Source organism: Rhipicephalus sanguineus, chromosome 10 (assembly GCF_013339695.2).
Source record: "Rhipicephalus sanguineus isolate Rsan-2018 chromosome 10, BIME_Rsan_1.4, whole genome shotgun sequence".
NCBI classification, from domain to species: Eukaryota; Metazoa; Arthropoda; class Arachnida; order Ixodida; family Ixodidae; genus Rhipicephalus; species Rhipicephalus sanguineus.
In genome coordinates this window covers 56,047,278-56,066,476 of record NC_051185.1, presented here as the reverse complement: position 1 = coordinate 56,066,476, position 19,199 = coordinate 56,047,278, and the positions used below count along the sequence as shown (strand labels likewise).

Below are 19,199 nucleotides of genomic sequence, written 5' to 3'. Positions count from 1 at the left end.
GAGCTATACACTGATGCGGGTCGATTGTGTCGCGCAGGCACACCGTGCAGCGGAGCGTGGCAAAGCGAGGTGAGAAAAGCAAGCGACGAGAAGGACGAATGCGAGCTCAGTATGCCTATATACATGTTTGGAGAGGCCGTCAGAGAAGCGTTCGATCGAAGGTCGATGCGTACAGTCCTGAACGAAAATATACGTCAACGCCGTTGGGGCTCGCTGATCTGTCATATAGTGCAACGACCGTGTCGAATAGACCACCGGTCTCGATACACAGCAGCTCTGACGGGATGTTGGCGTCGTGCGAAACGTTCGAGTCATTGTCAAACGTTTCCAAACAACCATGGGCGTGCACAGGGTTCCCTATCGGGGGGAAGGGGGGTGGGGGCAATGTTTCGTCTAAGCGCCCCCCCCCCCCCCTCCACCCACCCCAGTTGGTGAAGTCCGAAAGACAGCATGCTTAACAATGGATGAAAACATGAAAATGAAGTGATGACGTGTGTCTCACAATGGCCTGCCTTTGGTCCTTGACTTTCCGGCAGTAAAGATGGGAATTGAACAGCTCTTGGAATGCAACATCTGAGGCTTTAGGCCGCCATTATCGTCAAGAACCTGCGTGGCCATAACCATGCTCTAAGCAACGAAGGGACAGACAGGTCCGATTGATCAAAAGTATGGGGCAGAATCTGCGCCCCCCCCCCCCCTTAGGGGATTTAGGGGGGGGGGGGTCGCCTCCCTGCTCCCCTCGTGCACACGCCTATGGAAACGACTATGTACAACATGGGAGGGTCCGTATTGCCCTACAGCGGGTGTAGTCATGATCATGATGATGATTATATGATTATGATGAAAGCTAGCTTGCTGTAAGATGTCGTTGGGGCGCTTTTGCAGGGCTTCTACTGACGCATTACTGCTGCTCTGAAGCCACGGATCGTGAGAATTAAGCGGAACATTTAGATTGGCTGTTAGCGCGTCCTTGTATCGCGTAGCAGAATCACGCTTATAAAGAAAGAAAGGGAATGCAACGTAATGCCCGTTTTTTCGTGTGCGCGACAATGTGAAGCCGACAGATAACGAAGTCAAGGGAAGCATAGAGTGTCTTATTTGTAGATTGTAATCAGTGTGCAGTAATAATCAGATAAAGACGAAATTAATTAATATGGACGAAAAAACAACTCGCCACTGGTGGAGACCCACCCATATCTTCGTATTGCTCATGCGATGCTCTATACAACCAGTCAAGCTTATAGTAACACACCCACCCGCCGCGGTGGTCTAGTGGTTATGGTGCTAGACTGCTGACCCGAAGGTCGCGGGATCGAATCCTGGCAGCGGCGGCCACATTTCGATGGAGGCGAAATGCTTGAAGCCCATGTACCTAGGTTTAGGTGCACAGTAAAGACCCCCAGGTGGTCGAAATTCCCGGTGCCCACCACTACAGCGTCCCTCATAATCATATCGTGGTTTTAAACCCCAACAGTTATTATTATTATAGCACAGTAACACAACCCACCGGGCAAATCACCGAGAGCTGCATTGGACGCGTTTTAGCTTTGCCTTGGTTAACCATAGCCGCGCTTAAACGCAGCTCGATGTCGCGGTCTAACCGCTGCACTGCAGGGCGACCTTGCGCGAAATTATACGAGGCGTGGTGCGCTCATATATCAGCCGCCGTGTCAATGTTACGCGGTCGTGCACGAGCGAATAATCTCGCCCCCCTAATTTTCCTATATGCGTGATCACTACAATAGTTATAGATCGTGGCGCCACCTACTTTCTTGACTCTCCTTTTCGGTCCCTGCACACATATACGTTTGTCTGTTGATGGCTCACCCATGCACCGAGAGCATGCGACTCGGTCGTCACGTTACTATATACCTGCACTATAGTACAAGTGAAACTGCAGGGCGTGCCTGATTACCCTACTTGCACATCGATCTCACTGCTGATTTTCACCCCGTCAAACACGGCGGCATTACAATTAGCGTAAGATTGTGAGGTTCGCACACCTAACTGCCAGCTGCAATATGATCTATTCGACATTAAAGCAGCCTTAAGAGCGAAATCTGATGCTATCTAACCTGTTCTCACGTGTCCCAAGCGAGCAAGTGATTGTGTCATTGAAATTAACGTGATCACAAGGAACTAATGGGATAACTACTATTGTTCCGCTTTAATTACAGCGTAAAGGTCAAGTAATCAACCTTGTTCCTATAGCCATTACAGCGGCCGTTGATGGCTTCACGCATAGATGACCACGATGTCCGCAGAGCAGTGTTTTTTTCTATGTGAGGGCATAGCTTAGCGAATGACAAACGGTAACTGGTAATGTTATGGCCTACCATATTTACTCTCGTTCTCCCAGCACTTATTAGCACTGGCTATATAATGTAACCCAGACAGTGACGGCTGAGTGATTGCTAACGCAGTTTTGGCTAACGTTCGCCACGCGATGGTCAATTTTGGTTAACGATTGGCAGTGTTGACTAGTGCTGCCACACGTTGGCTAAATCTGGGCTATAGTTGGTCAATATTGGGTGAGTGATGGCCAATTGTGTCTAATAATTGGTAATGTTGACTAAATTTGTTAAATGTCCTTTAAATTGTAGCTATGATGGTCAATAATGGCTCATGTCAGTATTGATTATTCATTAATCATTGATCATTCAAGTATTGATCATTCATTCATGAGTATTGATCATGTCAGTATTGGCTATTAGATGTTATATAACAAGAACACTCTCTTCATTCAGTCTCAACCTAAGGATTTCGCTACTCAACAATATATGCAGAGTCCCTAGCGCATTCGATTAAGACGACTCGAAGGCGAAAGCCATCCTTTCTCTTCTCAGTCCGCCCCCTCCCTCAAACCTTTCTGCACCTAACGCGGTTTTGCGTTGCCTCCGGGATCGGCCCACCTTTGACCAAGCGACGATGTCGTGTCATTATGTCATGACGACGTTAGGATGACGTCACACATAGACGTCATCAGGAACGACGTCACAAATGTGACGTCATCATGTGATGACTTTTTGCATCATTCATGTTGACGCCGACGGGTCAATTTTCGCGTTTAATGAGGCATCTAAGGTTCTCGCCTTAATATACACTGTCAATAGCCTGGGCTGGTTCCAAGCCTCAATTTTTTATTAGTGTCGTATATGTTCGTGGAATCACTCCTGTTCCTTAGCCGTCGTTGTTTTTCTTCGTTGCTTTTACAGGAACGCAGCAGCAACAACTGCAGCAGTGCGGTTTCCCGGGCAGACCGGCGTACGGCCGCATCAGCCTGATCCGGGACTCGTACGAAAATGGCCAGACCGTTTCCTACACGTGCGACTCCGGCTTCAACCTGCTCGGACAGAGCACGCGCCAATGCCTCGACAACGGAACCTGGTCCGGAGCGCTACCCGTCTGCGGTGCGTATTGACGTCCGTTAAATAGCCAATCTGGAACCGTATACGTCTTTGATCAGACAAGGAAGGCACAGGCGAAAGCCTGTGCTTCACAGTCGATCGCACTGTCACATCATATCAATGAGCATTAACAGACAATAATGTCAAGGACAATAATGCCAAGACAATAATGCCAATGTCTGTTAGTGCTCATTAATATTGTGTATAACAAAGAAAAACGAGCCCTTAAAATTAACACTTCTTTCCTACTGTCACATCATGATACTTGTTGTTTGTCAGTCGCCACATCACCACGGATTCCACATACTGAGACTTGGTTGCCGATGTGTTAATTTACATTTTATTCGCCTTAATTCACCTTAACAGTTCATTTAATCGCGGTTTATTTACCTTTAACTAACTTTAATTCACATGCGATTCCTCTTTAATTTACATTTGAATCTATTTAATCAACCTTAATTCATATTTGACTCACTTTATGCAATAATTATACCTTCTGATCGTATTGGCGTATTATTACTACATTACATTCTTATTACATTATTATTACATTACTACACTACGCTCGAGCTCATCGTCAGAGAATGGCGCCGACAGCGCTGCTGTTGACGTTTATGCCCCCGGTAGTGAATAAGTAGCAGCAAAATATAACCCGAGCGTAACACACGCCGATGAAACTAATTATATTGTCTATAACGAAGAAGCGAAACTTCAATGACTAATATTTTCGTAAAATAACTTCCCCATAACAAACTTGTCAGCAGAGAATGCAGTACGTGTACGAACAAGCCAAAACCGCCTCGGTTAATTGGTCATCATCGTTGATAATCGGCAGTTCCTGATTGTCATTATCAGCGTGCTTCTTTGCACTATGGAAGTGCCTTCTCTTAAAGATGACGATTGCTCATTTTTGAAACGCTGGCATCAAGAAGAGAAGAGAGTAGATCTATCGAGAAATGTCCACCGCTTATAAACGAGTATGTTCCGGTTGTTCACAATATGCAGACACAAGCCTGACGGTGCAGCGCATACCGGAGGCGTCCGGCTACCTGTACGCCTACCCCCCAGGGAACGCGCTGGACGGCTCCAAGAGCAGCTGCTTCTACACCACCTACCAACCGCCCCGGTGGTGGCGCATAGACCTGGGCGCCGCCTATCACGTGCTCTCCGTAGCACTCACGGTTCCGCACGTCAGTGAGTATAATAACACGCGACCCGCGTGCACCAGCATGCTTCTCGATTCCATCCATGAGTATGCGAGTAGTCTTTGATTAAAAACGAACTGTGTGTTTAGTCTCACACGTTGGTCACGGTTGTGCTACACCGTCATGTTTATGAAAGCAAGCACTCAGGCGCGTGGCAAATTAGCTTTCAGTAAGATGGTACACTGGGCGAGTTGGTAAAGCTTCATCACGGCTACAGCGCGACAGACACAGACTTTCGTCTGTGTCTGTCGCGCTGTAGCCGTGTAGCCGTGATGCCGTGTGCCGTGTGTGTGTGTGCGTGTAGCCGTGTCTGTGTCTGTCGGCAAAGACAAAGACGCGACATCAGCGCCGTGTTGCGTCTGTTTCCTTGCCTTTCGTCTGTCTGTGGAGCCGCAATGAAATTGGCCTTGTTGACTGGTTGGCATCACATAGCGCCGCTTTACGGCGACGTGCGAAACAAAAGGACAGGAAGCGGCTTTGCTCGTTCCTTTCACGTTGCACCGACGCTACTCGCGAGCGGGAAAGATTAACTGAAGGTTCTTATTACGTATACCTTAGCACGTTCTCGTTATCTTCAACTACTGCTTAGTGCTAATGACTTAATTATCGATTCTTGCTCGGAAGACGTGCAGGAGCCGCTCGCGCGAGCATTACTGAAGCATGTGATAAGCCACAGTGCCCTCACACAATCAAAAGCTGCAGCACGTGCGTCGACGTCAAAGAACGGGAAAGGCAAGCTTCGCTCACCGCAAGAACAATGCGCTCGTCTCGTGCTTGCTTCTGTCGCCGCAACCGCCGCCGCCAGCAGAGCCCACGCAGACAAGCATTGCTTCGATCTGCGAGCGGGCAAAGATGTCGAAGAACCTTTGGCACACAGTTCGCATTCCAGACAACGTCGCAATGGGTGTCCATTTCGGGTCGCGGGTTGTGCTCATATCACTGCAGGCCGGCGCCTAAATAAAACCTGAGCGGCTTGCATCTGGTCGTGGCGAAGTCGTGGCTACCGTATGGGTTCCGACCACACACCACAGTGCAAGACACAGTGCTCTTTACGTGGGGACCTCACGGCTAACTTGCAAGGCGCGATCTACCAGATAAAATGGAAACGGCGCGCGCGCCCGTCAGTCCTATGACGGCAACGGATATCTATCGGATTTTGAGACAGAAAAGGTTTAACCTCCCGTTGCTATAGCAACCGGCACTACGTTGGAAATCCGAGAAATGGCTGAGTCAGGGCAGAGAAAAGCGCCGTTTTGACGCGCGACCGACAGTGCTTCGTGGTTCCCGCGAAGCGCCGGTTGCTATGGCAACGCGAGATAAAATGTTTTCAGTCTTGAAATTTCGTTGTACCCACGGGCGGATCCAGAAAGGGGGGCTCTGGATGTCCTAACCACCCCCCCCCCCCCAAAAAAAAATCTTTTTTTTTTATGCGCTGAGTCAGCTTTGTTGTATCAAACTTCCCATAAGGCGGGCGTCGGCAACCTTTGAGGCGGAGGGCCAAGTTGCACGAAGCCGACACAGCGGGGGTCGAACGGCAAATAGAAAGGGAGGGGGGGGCGGTTTGCAGACAGAGAAATAATTCGGCGAACTGACAATAACGTACAAAACTGGAGTAGAAATCATGTTTCTTTTCTACCCAGATGTCACAATTTAAGGCTGAAATCTTTAAACATAGGTTACAAGCGAAAACCCCATTTGAGGTCAAAACTGCCATACCGGTCTTCAGATAGGAAGTTTACGTGGAAGTGGGGGAGGGTTGGGGGGGGGGGGAGAGGGGCAGGTTCTGACGTCGTGGGCCGCATAATAATGCTCCGCGGGCCGCAGGTTGCCGACCCCTGCCATAAGGCATCAGACCGTCCCATTAAGTATCAGGCCGTTCTCTTATAAGTAGTAAGAAGAACGGTGAAAAACCAGTAGTGCTCTGAGGGGCGGTGTTATAGGCGTAGGTGACGAAGGGCAGAATGGCATCCCAATTGGTGTGATCGGCGGCGACGTACATTGACAGCATGTCGCCGAGCGTTCGGTTAAATTGTAGAGAAGCCTTGGGACATGGTAATGGGTTACCCTCTCCAGCGCCTTCTAGTGGGCCGTCCTCTTTGATTGCTTGAAGAAGAACGCCGCTCGCGCAGGGAGTTCGTGCCTTGCCGTGACTGTCGCCATTACTCATTATCGTTGAGTGCTGTCTATTAAACACCTTAACAATTTGGTGGAGAGTGCTCTGCTCCCATTCAATGCCCCTGGAGCTCCGATCCCGTACCCTGCCATCTACCATGCCTCAAGACGCCGCCCAGCAAACGCCTCCACTCGCAACGAGCACATGTCCCGGTGTCCCCCGTATACGCGATCCACCTATCTTCACTGGCGCCGATAGCACCGACGTGGAGGACTGGCTCGCAATTTACGAGCGCGTCAGCATCCCCAACAAATGGGACGAGGAAGGCAAGTTAAGCAACTTGGTATTCTACCTCGCGGGCGTAGCAAGCTTGTGGTACAACAACCACGCGTCCGATTTTGCGACTTGGTCCGATTTCAAGACCGCCGTCATCAGTGTTTTTGGCCGCCCAGCAGTTCGTAAGCTGCAAGCCGAACAGCGCTTACGTGAACGATCTCAGCAGGCCGGCGAATCTTTCACAAGTTATATCGAAGACGTCCTCGACTTGTGTAAGAAGGCCAACGGAACCATGTCTGAGTCCGACAAGATCCGGAACGTAATGAAAGGCATTGACGACGATGCCTTCACCATGCTGCTCGCCAAAAACCCTGGCACAGTGGCCGAGGTCATAACGCTATGCCAGAGCTACGAGGAGCTCCGCCGGCAGCGTTCGATGACCCGTCGCTCCCCATCACGCGACGCAGAGCTTGCTGGCTTGGCGGCAATATCTGACCAGGCCGCGTTGCTGGCAGAAGTCAAGTCGTTCGTGCGCGAGGAAATTGCACGCCAGGTCTCTCTCCTCGCCTTTGCCCACCCGCCGCACGTTCAACAGTCGTCGACCACCCTTCTTCCTCCTCTCCGCCGAGCAATTGAACAGGAAATTGCGGAGGTCATGCCTGAGTACCACCCGCAACCTCCGGCTCCTGCGCCCCAGAGTTACGCTCAAGTTGTCGCCAGGACGCCCCAAGTAATTCCTGCGGCTGCCCCAATGAGTTACGCCGAAGCCGCCGCTAGACCTCCGTTCTTTGAGGCGGGTGTGCCGGCTACATACGCTGACGCCATCCCTCGGCCCCGACTGCAGCCCGCCATGCAGTCATTTCAGCAGCCGACCGGTCAATCGCGTCCTGCGACATGGGCGGGACCTACCCCGACGAATCGATGGCGCACCCCCGACAACCGGCCCATCTGCTTTGCTTGCGGTTACGCCGGTCACGTGGCACGTTATTGTCAACGCGTGCAGCCGCCTCGAGTCGCGTCACCTGTCACCAGCCAGTCCAGCCGTGCATTCTACGACCCACCTCCATCTATGTCGCCGACGTCACGCCCACCTCCAGCTACTCGCCGCTCTCCGTCTCCACGACGTCGATCACTGTCACCCATGCGGCCACGTTCGGTCACACGAGAGCAGGAAAACTAGTCGTCGCAGTCCAGGAGGCAAGGGCTGCGACGCTATCGAACTGTGAAAGCCCTCAGCGAAGTCCATCGAATGTAGTCGACGTGCTTGTGGACGGTGTTCGCGCATCGGCCCTTATCGATACTGGAGCCGCTGTATCTGTTATGGACGCAAAACTTTGCCGCTTACTTCGAAAAGTGGTGACGCCACTTTCTGGGATGTCCCTCCGTACCGCGAGCTCCCAGAGTATTCATCCTACAGCAGTATGCACTGCTCGCGTCGTCATTCAGGACGTTCTGTACGACGTCGAGTTCATCATAATTGCGGCATGCTCTCACGACGTCATCCTGGGATGGGATTTCCTCTCCCGCCACGACGCCGTAATTCGCTGCGCACAAGCCGAAATCGAACTCTCACCATTCTCACATTTGACGCCGACAGACAGTCCATCGGCAGTGAGCAAGATCCTCGTCAAAGACGATACGAAAGTGCCTCCAAACTCGTCAACGGCTGTGTCGGTCTACTGCGCCGGTCTCTCCGACACCATTGCACTCCTTTCGCCGTCTGCCCGCGTCTGCACTAGGAAAGGGTTGCTGGTACCTTTCGCGACCGTGCGAGTCACTCAGGGCCGCACCGCTATTTTTGTTACCAACCCATCCCCGTGCATTGTTACGTTGGTTCGAGGGGAATGTCTCGGCAAAGTGGAACCCGTTGAAGACGCACAAGTTCTGGACGCACCCGATGACTCGCACTGTACCAGTTCCCGCACCATCAGTGCTGTTTCCAGGTCTGATTCGTCACCTACTGATGTATTTGGTCCCTCCATTGCTGATAACCTTACGTCGATCCAGCGTTCGCAGCTTCTGTGCTTGTTGGATGAATTTCGTCAGTCTTTCGATGTCGGGCAACCATCCCTCGGCCGCACGTCCGCTGTTACGCATCGCATCGACACTGGCGCTAACCACCACTGCGGCAACGTCCATATCGCGTGTCTCCCACAGAACGCCGGGTAATTAACGAGCAAGTGGACGATATGCTTCGACGCGATGTAATTCGGCCCTCCGACAGCCCATGGGCGTCTCCTGTTGTTCTCGTTGCGAAGAAGGACGGTTCTGTGCGGTTCTGTGTGGACTACCGACGGCTCAACAAGGTCACCCGCAAGGATGTTTATCCACTGCCGCGAATCGACGACGCGATCGACAGCCTCCAAGGAGCAGAATTCTTTTCATCTCTCGATTTGCGCTCGGGGTACTGGCAAGTACCCATGGCTGATGACGCTCGACCAAAGACAGCCTTTGTCACGCCCGACGGCTTGTACGAGTTCAACGTCATGCCGTTCGGTCTGTGTAATGCGCCCGCGACCTTCGAGCGCATGATGGACACCGTTCTGCGCAACTTGAAATGGCACACGTGCCTGTGTTACCTGGACGACGTCGTCGTCTTCGCTCCGGACTTCTCCACGCACCTCCAACGTCTGCGGCATGTCTTGACCCGTTTGAGCAACGCCGGCCTCCAACTGAATCTGAAGAAGTGCCGATTTGCGGCACGGCAGCTGACAATCCTCGGCTACGTCGTGTCCAAAGACGGAATCCTTCCCGATCCGGCCAAGCTTCGGGCCGTGGCCGAATTTCCCAAACCTACGTCCGTCAAAGAACTGCGCAGTTTCGTCGGACTGTGTTCATACTTTCGACGCTTCATACGAAACTTTGCCGTCATCATATCGCCGCTGACGAAGCTCCTTGGAAGTAACGGACCCCTAAATTCGTGGTCGTCCGAGTGTGACGACGCGTTCGCAAAGCTCCGTCGTTTGTTGACGTCTCCTCCCATACTACGCCACTACGACCCTACGGCGCCAACGGAGGTACACACGGACGCCAGCGGTGTAGGCCTCGGCGCTGTCCTTGCGCAACGCAAACCAGGGTTCCCCGAATATGTCGTGGCATACGCAAGCCGTACGCTTACCAGAGCCGAGACCAATTACTCAGTCACGGAAAAAGAGTGCCTGGCGATCATATGGGCCCTTACAAAGTTTCGACCTCATTTGTATGGTCGCCCATTTGATGTCGTCACCGACCATCATGCACTATGCTGGCTGTCGTCATTGAAGGATCCCTCAGGCCGTCTCGCCCGCTGGGCACTTCGCCTGCAGGACTACGACATCCGCGTGCTGTACCGCAACGGACGCCAGCATGCTGACGCCGACGCCCTCTCGCGCTCTCCCTTGCCTGACGACAATGCCCCCTGCTCAGTATCTCACATAGCTGTTGCTTCGATCAGCGTTCACACTATCGCTACCGAACAGCGCAAGGATAAATGGATCACCTCGCTGATCGACTTGCTCACTGATCCGACGGCAACACCATCCACTCGCGCGTTGCGTCGTCAAGCCCACCATTTCGCCGTTCGTGACGACCTCCTGCACCGACGCAATTACAACGCCGACGGCCGCCAGTGGCTACTAGTGATACCCCGCAGTCTGCGTTCTGAAATATGCGAGGCCTTCCACTCTGACCCGCAATGCGCGCACTCTGGGGTATCCAAAACTTACCACCGCATTCGCCAACGATACTTCTGGCGTGGGATGTACCGCTACGTGCAGAAGTTCGTTCGCTCCTGCCTCGATTGCCAACGCCGAAAACCTGCAACGCACGTGTCGCCAGCAGGTCTACAACCATTACCTTGCCCTAACCGTCCGTTCGGGCGCGTGGGCATCGATTTGTATGGACCACTACCTCTGACTTCGGCTGGTAACCGCTGGGCCATCGTCGCTGTTGACCATCTAACGCGATACGCCGAAACCGCCGCCCTCCCAGCGGCTACAGCGCGCGATGTTGCCGCCTTCCTACTACACCGATTCATACTGCGTCACGGTCCACCCCAAGAGCTTCTCAGCGATCGAGGCCGTGTCTTCTTATCGGAAGTCGTGGAAGCCATTCTGAAAGAGTGCCATGCTGTTCACCGCAAAACTACTGCTTACCACCCGCAAACGAATGGCCTAACCGAACGCTTTAACCGAACGCTCGGCGACATGCTGTCAATGTACGTCGCCGCCGATCACACCAATTGGGATGCCATTCTGCCCTTCGTCACCTACGCCTATAACACCGCCCCTCAGAGCACTACTGGTTTTTCACCGTTCTTCTTACTGTACGGAAGGCACCCGTCGCACACCATCGACACGATACTTCCATACAAGCCGGATCCATCTGAGTGTGCGCCCATTTCTGACACAGCCAGGCTCGCTGAAGAGTGTCGCGAGCTTGCCAAGACATTTACGATGCAGGAACAAGAGCTGCAGAAGAGCATTCGAGATGGCACCACTACTTCTGAACCCACGTTCCTCCCTGGAGCGCTCGTATGGCTCTCGGTCCCTACCACTGCAAGTGGCCTTTCTTCAAAACTGCTGCCGAAATACGAAGGCCCATACCGGGTCGTCGAGCGCACATCCCCGGTCAACTACTTGATCGAACCCATCGAACCAGCTTCGGACATGCGCCGTCGAGGGCGCGACATTGTCAACGTGGAGCGCCTCAAGGCCTACTATGACCCACTTATAGTGACGAGTTGTTAGGTCGCTGGACGGCTGTTACCCTCTCCAGCGCCTTCTAGTGGGCCGTCCTCTTTGATTGCTTGAAGAAGAACGCCGCTCGCGCAGGGAGTTCGTGCCTTGCCGTGACTGTCGCCATTACTCATTATCGTTGAGTGCTGTCTATTAAACACCTTAACAAAGTTAATTGTTTCTGTGATGCACTCTTCGTGAACGTGTTCCTTGTCTGGCACTATGCAAATTTCTGTTGCCGACGTATCAGCTGCTGCCAGCTTTTCACCTCCTTACAAGGGGAGCAATCTCATTAGGCAAGCACTGCGGATGATCTTTGCAGGGACGAAACTCGGCTGCGGTAAACACGCGTGTGTTTGCACGTCGATCGGACACGCTGGTGTTTCTTACAGCTGGGTGCCTCACGCGTATGTGGTTTTGCACTAGAAGTCAGGTCATTCAGTACACAGCCGAAATATTCTGCGAACACGTACAACGATACATTATCTCGAAAAATCAACGAGCTTTTCTTTTTCCCCCCACCACGTACGTTGTTCCCATTCACCTGAGTGGTCGTACGATTCAACGGTTTGAAACATAACACTGTGGCTCATATATTCTGGCTTGTTTGACATGAGTGTATGCCGAATGTGCATGATTATTGAAAATGTTCTAAGCACACGTGCTCTCTACCATTCCTCGTGGATGCAGGTTCACGGCAGGACCTCGAGGTGCGGGTCGTGAGCTACGAGGGCAACAAGGCCATATTCAACAGATGCGCCGCATTCAGCGGGAAATTCTGTGAGTGTTCTCTTTTGAAGCCATTACCAATTAGATCGGAAGCTTCAATCTATATGGAGTGTGCACTGAAACTCAGCCGCAATGTGACGCTGCGGTGCGCCGGGCCGGGCGCCATTTTTGAGGCTGTCACGTAGCAGACGACCCATGTGTACCACTTGTGTTTGCTGAACAGTTTTGCAATCTTAGCACGTTTTCCTATACTTCTTGAAACTTAATTTGCTATATTACGTACAATTTCTGTGTTTAGAAAATCGCTTAACTAAATCGAAATTTTACTCGTTTCAATTTTAATTATTTAACTCTCAAATACCACAAACTTCATTTATATTAGTCTGGCGGTAGTTTCGAAAAAGCATTTTAGCGAGAAATTCAAAAAAGTTCGGTGCTTCAACCTAACTGCTCAGCCAAGCGATCGCAAATGCGGTTTTGGAAATATACCTGTAAATATACACCTTTAACTATTACTGTTCGTATGTAACATGATGATAGCATATCCTAATGAGTAACGCGCGTAACAGCTAGACGTGAAGTCGAGTGTTCGACGGAAGGCCGTCTGGTCGGGACGAAACATGAAACAATAAAATATTTTTGCCAGTGTCCTTCGTTTTATTGCTTCAACAGCTACGTTACGTACACCGATAATTAGAAGTGGCGCATATACATCTGCTGTGCTTTATGGACATGCCATATTTCCTCGAATGAAGTTCAATGAACCTTTCAGCACACTCAAACCCAGATATATCGAATTTTTGTGTATATCGAACAGTTGTAAAATCTCTGAATATATTTCGATATAATAATAAAATCGCAGTTTCACCGCAAGGGTGAAGTAATGAATGCAATTGCAACAAATTGTAATATGTTACGCAAAGTAAGGCTGGCAGCTAGCTCTTTTAGATCCAGTCTGGTGTAACTCTACAAAACGCTGGCGTAATTAACAGAATACGGCCGCTCCAGGGAGATGCGGATTTCGCACAGTCTCTTCTCGCGTTGAGAGCGCAGCACATAGAAGCACATAGAAGGGTATACGAGCCGTCCGCTGATACCTACCGAGATGGCGCGCGCGCCAGCGGTCGCGACCGCGCCCTTAAATCAAAGTTCGTTGCTGCTCGAGCGACCCCCTCCCCCCAGCGTCTTTTCATGCTCATTGAAGACGGGTGGGGCGTTTCCTCTCAGCTTGAGGAGCAATAGAAGGCAGGCCTCGCACGCGGTTTGATGTTATAGCATGCGCCCTCCTTGCGACGGAGATAGGCCGGCTCGTTTGATATCAGCTTCAGCCGTGTTTGTCGCCCCCGCTTGCGCGCCTTTGCCCGCGGGTAGAACGTACGATGCGCGGGGGGTTATCGATTTGAACTTTATACAGCACATGACGGCGACGCCGACGGCAAAAGCCCGTTGAGAGTGTTCATATAATTGAATAAAATATTATACATATTGAATTATCTATATGTAGAGCTCTTTTGTGGTCCCCTTCAGATTCGATATATTAGAATTCAACAGTATTAAGTTTTTTCCGTTTGTTTGTTTATCATTGCCGGTTTAGATTTTTTTTCCCTCTACTTTCACTCGGACAATCCAACTATATTTTAGCACGATCTTTTGGTACCAGTGTACCGTTAGAAGCGTTGTCACACACAAAAACATAAAATACGAGACTACTCATTCAGAACCTCTAGTTTTGCCACCTTTGTCTTTTCAAAAACAATTAGAGAATTGAACCAACTTCTTGAAGACATAATATACAAACCGATAATAGCTGTGTCTGTTTCATTGCTTCGTGACCTGTTCAATGAACCTTTAAGTATAGTGGCACCTGCATATATCGAATTCTGCTGTATATTGAACAGTTGTAAAATCGCTTTGAATTTATTTGTGATATAATAAAACTATGATTAAAACTATGTCGATCAACTTTGTATACATGACATAATTTAATTCCTGGTATATACCAGGAATTAAATTATGTCATGTATACATTTTATGCGCCAAAACCTCGATATTATTATAAGGCATACTGCAGTGGAGGACACCGGGAATTTCAACCAGCTGGTGTTCTTTAACGTGCGCTGACGTTGCACAGTATACACGAGCCTCTATCATTTTGCCTTCATCGAAATGCGACTGCTGTGTGTCGTATGGGACCGAACCCGGGACCTTCGGTTCAGCAGTCGAGCTCCGTACCACTGCACCACCCCCCTCTCTGGCAGTAATGCTATTGTGAACTAAATATGTAATCTCCATGACAATTTATGATGAACATGTGGCGGTTACACGTGCTGAGTGCCATAACATTGTTGCATGCTGTCCACTACACAGCGACCCAGACGGTGGTGCTGATGTGCGATGAGGGGAAGGGAATCATCGGCCAGTACGTCGATGTTGCTGACAAGCGCAAGGACCCCGACCACTTCAGCCTCTGCGAGGTGGAGATCTATGTGCTCAGAGGTGAGCGACACTGTAACATCGCAACGCCCGAATTGTTATCACATCACGTTATAGACAACCACATGAATCCAACACAAAATTAGGCCAATGAAAGCATACGGCACATTAATTGTTGAATTCAACTGTAATGTAGTAATTATGTAAATTGGAATGACTTAAAGTGGATGAAAAATCGCCCTTTCCATCAGTGGGATCCGGACCCACAACCTTCTAATTACGCATCCGATGTTCCATCTTGTGCGCAGAATTCTCCATTAAGTAGGGGGGGGGGGGGCAAGCTTTATCGCTGCCCCCCCCCCCGGGTGGTCGAATCCGCAAGAAAACCTTCTCAATGAATGAAAAAATGAAAATGAAGCGGTGACTTGCTTTTAGCAACGGTCTGCCTTTGGTCGCTCGCTTTCCGTGGGTAAAGGCGGGAAGGGAAGAAGCAGCTTTTGAATGCAATATCAGAGGTCCATGGCCGCCATTATTGTCAAAAAGCTTTGTCGTACGACGGGACATGTCCGACCGAGTAGGGGTGCGGGGCTAACTTGGTGCCCCCATTTCATTACTAGGGAGGTGGGGGGAGTCGCCCCCCCCCCCTGCCCCCTTGTGCGCACATATGCAATGTTCTACCAATTTAACTACGACGAAGGGCGCTTCCCTGTCCAGTTGGTTGGGCATTTCTCTATGTGTAATCCCTGGGAGTGTTAGCCAGCGGCGCTCATAGCCAAGGCGGCTAGCGTAGAACATAGGCGGAGAGTTTTCATTTTACCGGAGGGGGCGGGGGCCCGACTTGCTCTTCCACATTTCTCTCTCACTCTCCATATATATATATATATATATATATATATATATATATATATATATATATATAGAGAGAGAGAGAGAGAGAGAGAGAGAGACAGACAGAGAGAGAGGAGTCCAACTTCCAAATTAAAGAATTTAATGTAACTTTAGTCTCTTAGGTGCCCGCAATATCATAATGAAGATCTGTAAGTGGAAGACCCTAGATTTATTTTTCAATTTACACAAAGACATCGATCCACATCGTAACTCTTGGCTCGAAGTGAGATTTTCGTTGACCGCGTCGCGTAAAATCGATTCACGCAATGCGTGGGGCTAGGCTTTACTTTGTTAAAACATGCGCCACACAGGAGACAGTAGGCTAACGCTATCACGGGAAGCTTTAATTATATGCCAGTGAGTTCAATTCAAGATAGCCGAAAGTAATTCTGAGATGGTAGCAAATACCATTTGCTACCACTACACCTTGTGCGAAGCTGCGGTTATGTATCTGGACGAGGAATGGAGTTGCTCATTGGTGGCCGAACTTTTAGTAAAACCCTTTACTGATAAATCAAAACTGCGTACAATCGTTTCTCGGCACTTTTATAAACAGGCATGTCGAAGGGTACCAATATGTATAGGCAACCAAGAAATTACCAGTTTTTTTATTGGCGAGTAAGTTTGTGCGAAAGCGTTCAGTGGCTGACTGTGTCGGGATTGCTTTGTATTCTCATTATCATTTTTGTGTTCTCAAAACCATTCACTACGGGGTTCAAGACAATTAGAGCGCAGCTCTTAGGCGTCCGTGCCTGCATTGAGCGGCATCGCCGTTGGCGTCGTAACCGATAGCGCGAACGAGGACGAAAGAGAGCGAACGCGGAGTCTGTCGATATCACAAGATACTGGCCTCTAACCTCGCTTTCTTCCTCTGTCGTGCGCGCTGGCCCCTCGGTCGGAGCTCGTGCGCATGCAGGGCTGGCACGTGCACTGCGGCTGGCTTCGCTTGTCGTAACGGGGCTGTGGGCGTTTCACTTGGTTCGCGACAGCTGCAATGCACAGAGTATATAGTGTGCGTAGCACTCGAGCGCTGGCAGTTTCTGTCGCAATATGTAACGAATGTTACATTGCTACAACTGCGGATAGTCAAAACTTCAAACATAGCTGGCGTTGCCCGAACACGAGGCTGCGCTCAGCGAATTAGGCAGTATCGTAATCGCCGGCGAATTTTTTAATTTGTCATAGCTTAAGTCGTCGCTTCAGTTGTTCATCAGCACAACATATTCTGCACGTGAAAATCCGTTTGAGGGGCATTTTTCCATTGAATGTTTGACTTGTCATTGGCCCATGTGCCGAACTTTAAATGGCTGAAATGAAAAAGAAGCGGGCATAAAGAGCCTCCTGTGAAATAGCTGCCAGGCAGGACGACCCGGGGACCTAAGCCAAGCTCTTAAAAAATACCCTGGGCCGGCGCCAGGGGGGGGCTCTGCCCCCGCATGAGGCAGTCCGGGGGGGGGCCCAAGCCCCCCAGCCCCCCCGTACTCTCCGCCTATGGTGTAGAACACTCTTTATGCCAGAGGGCGTCACATGGCACGTGATGTTTGCATGAGGCAGCAGCTGACCAATAGAAACCAATGGCTTTAATGTGGAATTTGCATGTACTCTATGAGACTGCATTGAGTGTAACCAGTATTAGGGCTGTAACGCATCAGGCATTATCGTATTTACTCGAGTGTAATGCGAGGGTCGACTTTAGGTAGCAAAAATCTGGAAAAAACATCGCGTTACATCCGAGCAAATACAGCATACCTACAATAACGCAAGTTCAGAATCAATAAAGATGGTTAAGCAATAAACTGCAAGATTCAATCGATCGGTTGATTGATATGATTTCTGCTCTTACGCATACATAAGCTAAAAATTGACAAATATATTTATTTTCTGCAGGAAATCGAAGCTTTCCTATTGATCAAGTTTGCTTGGGGGTAATCGAAAGTTGATAAGATGTGGGTTGATGATGATATGTAATATGTGGTCGAAAGTCAAAGTATTTTCAGTTAGAGTCAAATTATTTGCCTCCTCGAAACGAGGTACAAGAAAAGATAGTCATGATAGAAAGCTCCTTTGCTTTTTGACAGTCATTTAATAGCCAATTTTATGATTAATAACCAGCTGCACTGTGAAGGAATTCGCATGCAGCTGGCAGTGGAGTCTAAAAAGTAAACATTTTTAACACCTTTCAGGATTCTCAGAGGGTGTTTGCAGTATTTTATTTTCTCTGTTATAGCTATTTAACACCCGTCTGTACTCTACACACCCGCGCCAAGAAACTGCATATACATCATAGAACCTCATAAACGTATGTGTGCAGCACGCATAGTGAATGGTAAAAAAGGAATGTTTTAACACCTTTGAGGGTGCTCAAAGGGTGTATACTTGGTTCACTTTCTCTGTTTCGCCTAGTTAGCATCCGTGTGCTACTCCACAAGACCTGCGCAGTTCTGAAGTAATGGACAGCTGATGGAAAATGCTTCGCTCATAGGTGGCAAAAAAAAAGAAGAAAAGAATGCGGTGCTCACGTCGTCGTGTGAGGCGACAGCTCAGAAGTTAGCGAATGTGAAAAGGATTGGGAAAAAAAAGTGCACGGAGCTGCAACATGCAGACGGGGACCAATTACCAGCAAAGCTCTTTAGGCTGCATACATTATGAAATCATACATCATTTGCATACTTAACACTCATACAAATGCATATATTTATACACATTTACCTAATTTCAGAACAGTGGTGCTCACCGCTTCATGACGTCATATGTATGCATGTATGACGCCATACAACAGCATTTCCACCACACTACGTCAACACAAGCGCCGCCACGGTCGACGCACCCCCTATGCAACTGCCGCAACCGCTGCTGCAGCCGTGTCGGCACCCCCGACACACGTGGTACACCTTTTGCATCTCTCTCCTACCTGTCTTCATTGCTGTAGCAACACATTAACCCTCTCCCCTACCCATCTTCATTCATGTCTACGCGCTATGTCCACGGTACGGACATAGGCCGCCCAGAGTAACCCCCATGAGAATGAATGCGGGGATGCATACAGGAGTAGGAGGTAAATAACATTGCTGTAAAAAATGGAACCAGAAACATGCAGATACATCCGTGTCCAAATTCTTTGCAGAAAAGTACCAGTGCGGGGACCCAGACAAGCCACCCAAGTCGTACACGGTGCCGCTGTCACCACAACAGATGGAGTACCGCTGCGTGTCCGGATACAAACTGTCTGGCCCGAGCGTCCGTACTTGCCTGGAGTCTGGACAGTGGTCAGCGGCAGCCCCTAGGTGCCTTGGTAAGGGCGAGCTAGCTTAACATCTTGTTTAGGCATACAGATAGAAAAAAAAATTGGGCTCACAGCACGCCCTGCGGTTCAGCGGACACGAATTCACTAGCTGCTATAGAGGTATAAAGCATAAAGTTAGCACGGTCGATC

General features: G+C 49.9%; 1 protein-coding gene across 1 annotated transcript in view; it reads left to right on the top strand.

Moving 5' to 3' along the window:
• The window catches only part of LOC119371895 (sushi, von Willebrand factor type A, EGF and pentraxin domain-containing protein 1), a 138,590-nt gene that overhangs the window by 109,254 nt on the left and 10,137 nt on the right, over window positions 1-19,199 (top strand). The window contains exons 2-6 of the mRNA XM_037642350.2: window positions 3,216-3,410; window positions 4,413-4,601; window positions 12,407-12,496; window positions 14,813-14,941; window positions 18,891-19,058. Coding sequence (XP_037498278.1) covers window positions 3,216-3,410; window positions 4,413-4,601; window positions 12,407-12,496; window positions 14,813-14,941; window positions 18,891-19,058 — 771 coding nt within the window. The remainder of the gene's footprint in view (window positions 1-3,215; window positions 3,411-4,412; window positions 4,602-12,406; window positions 12,497-14,812; window positions 14,942-18,890; window positions 19,059-19,199) is intronic.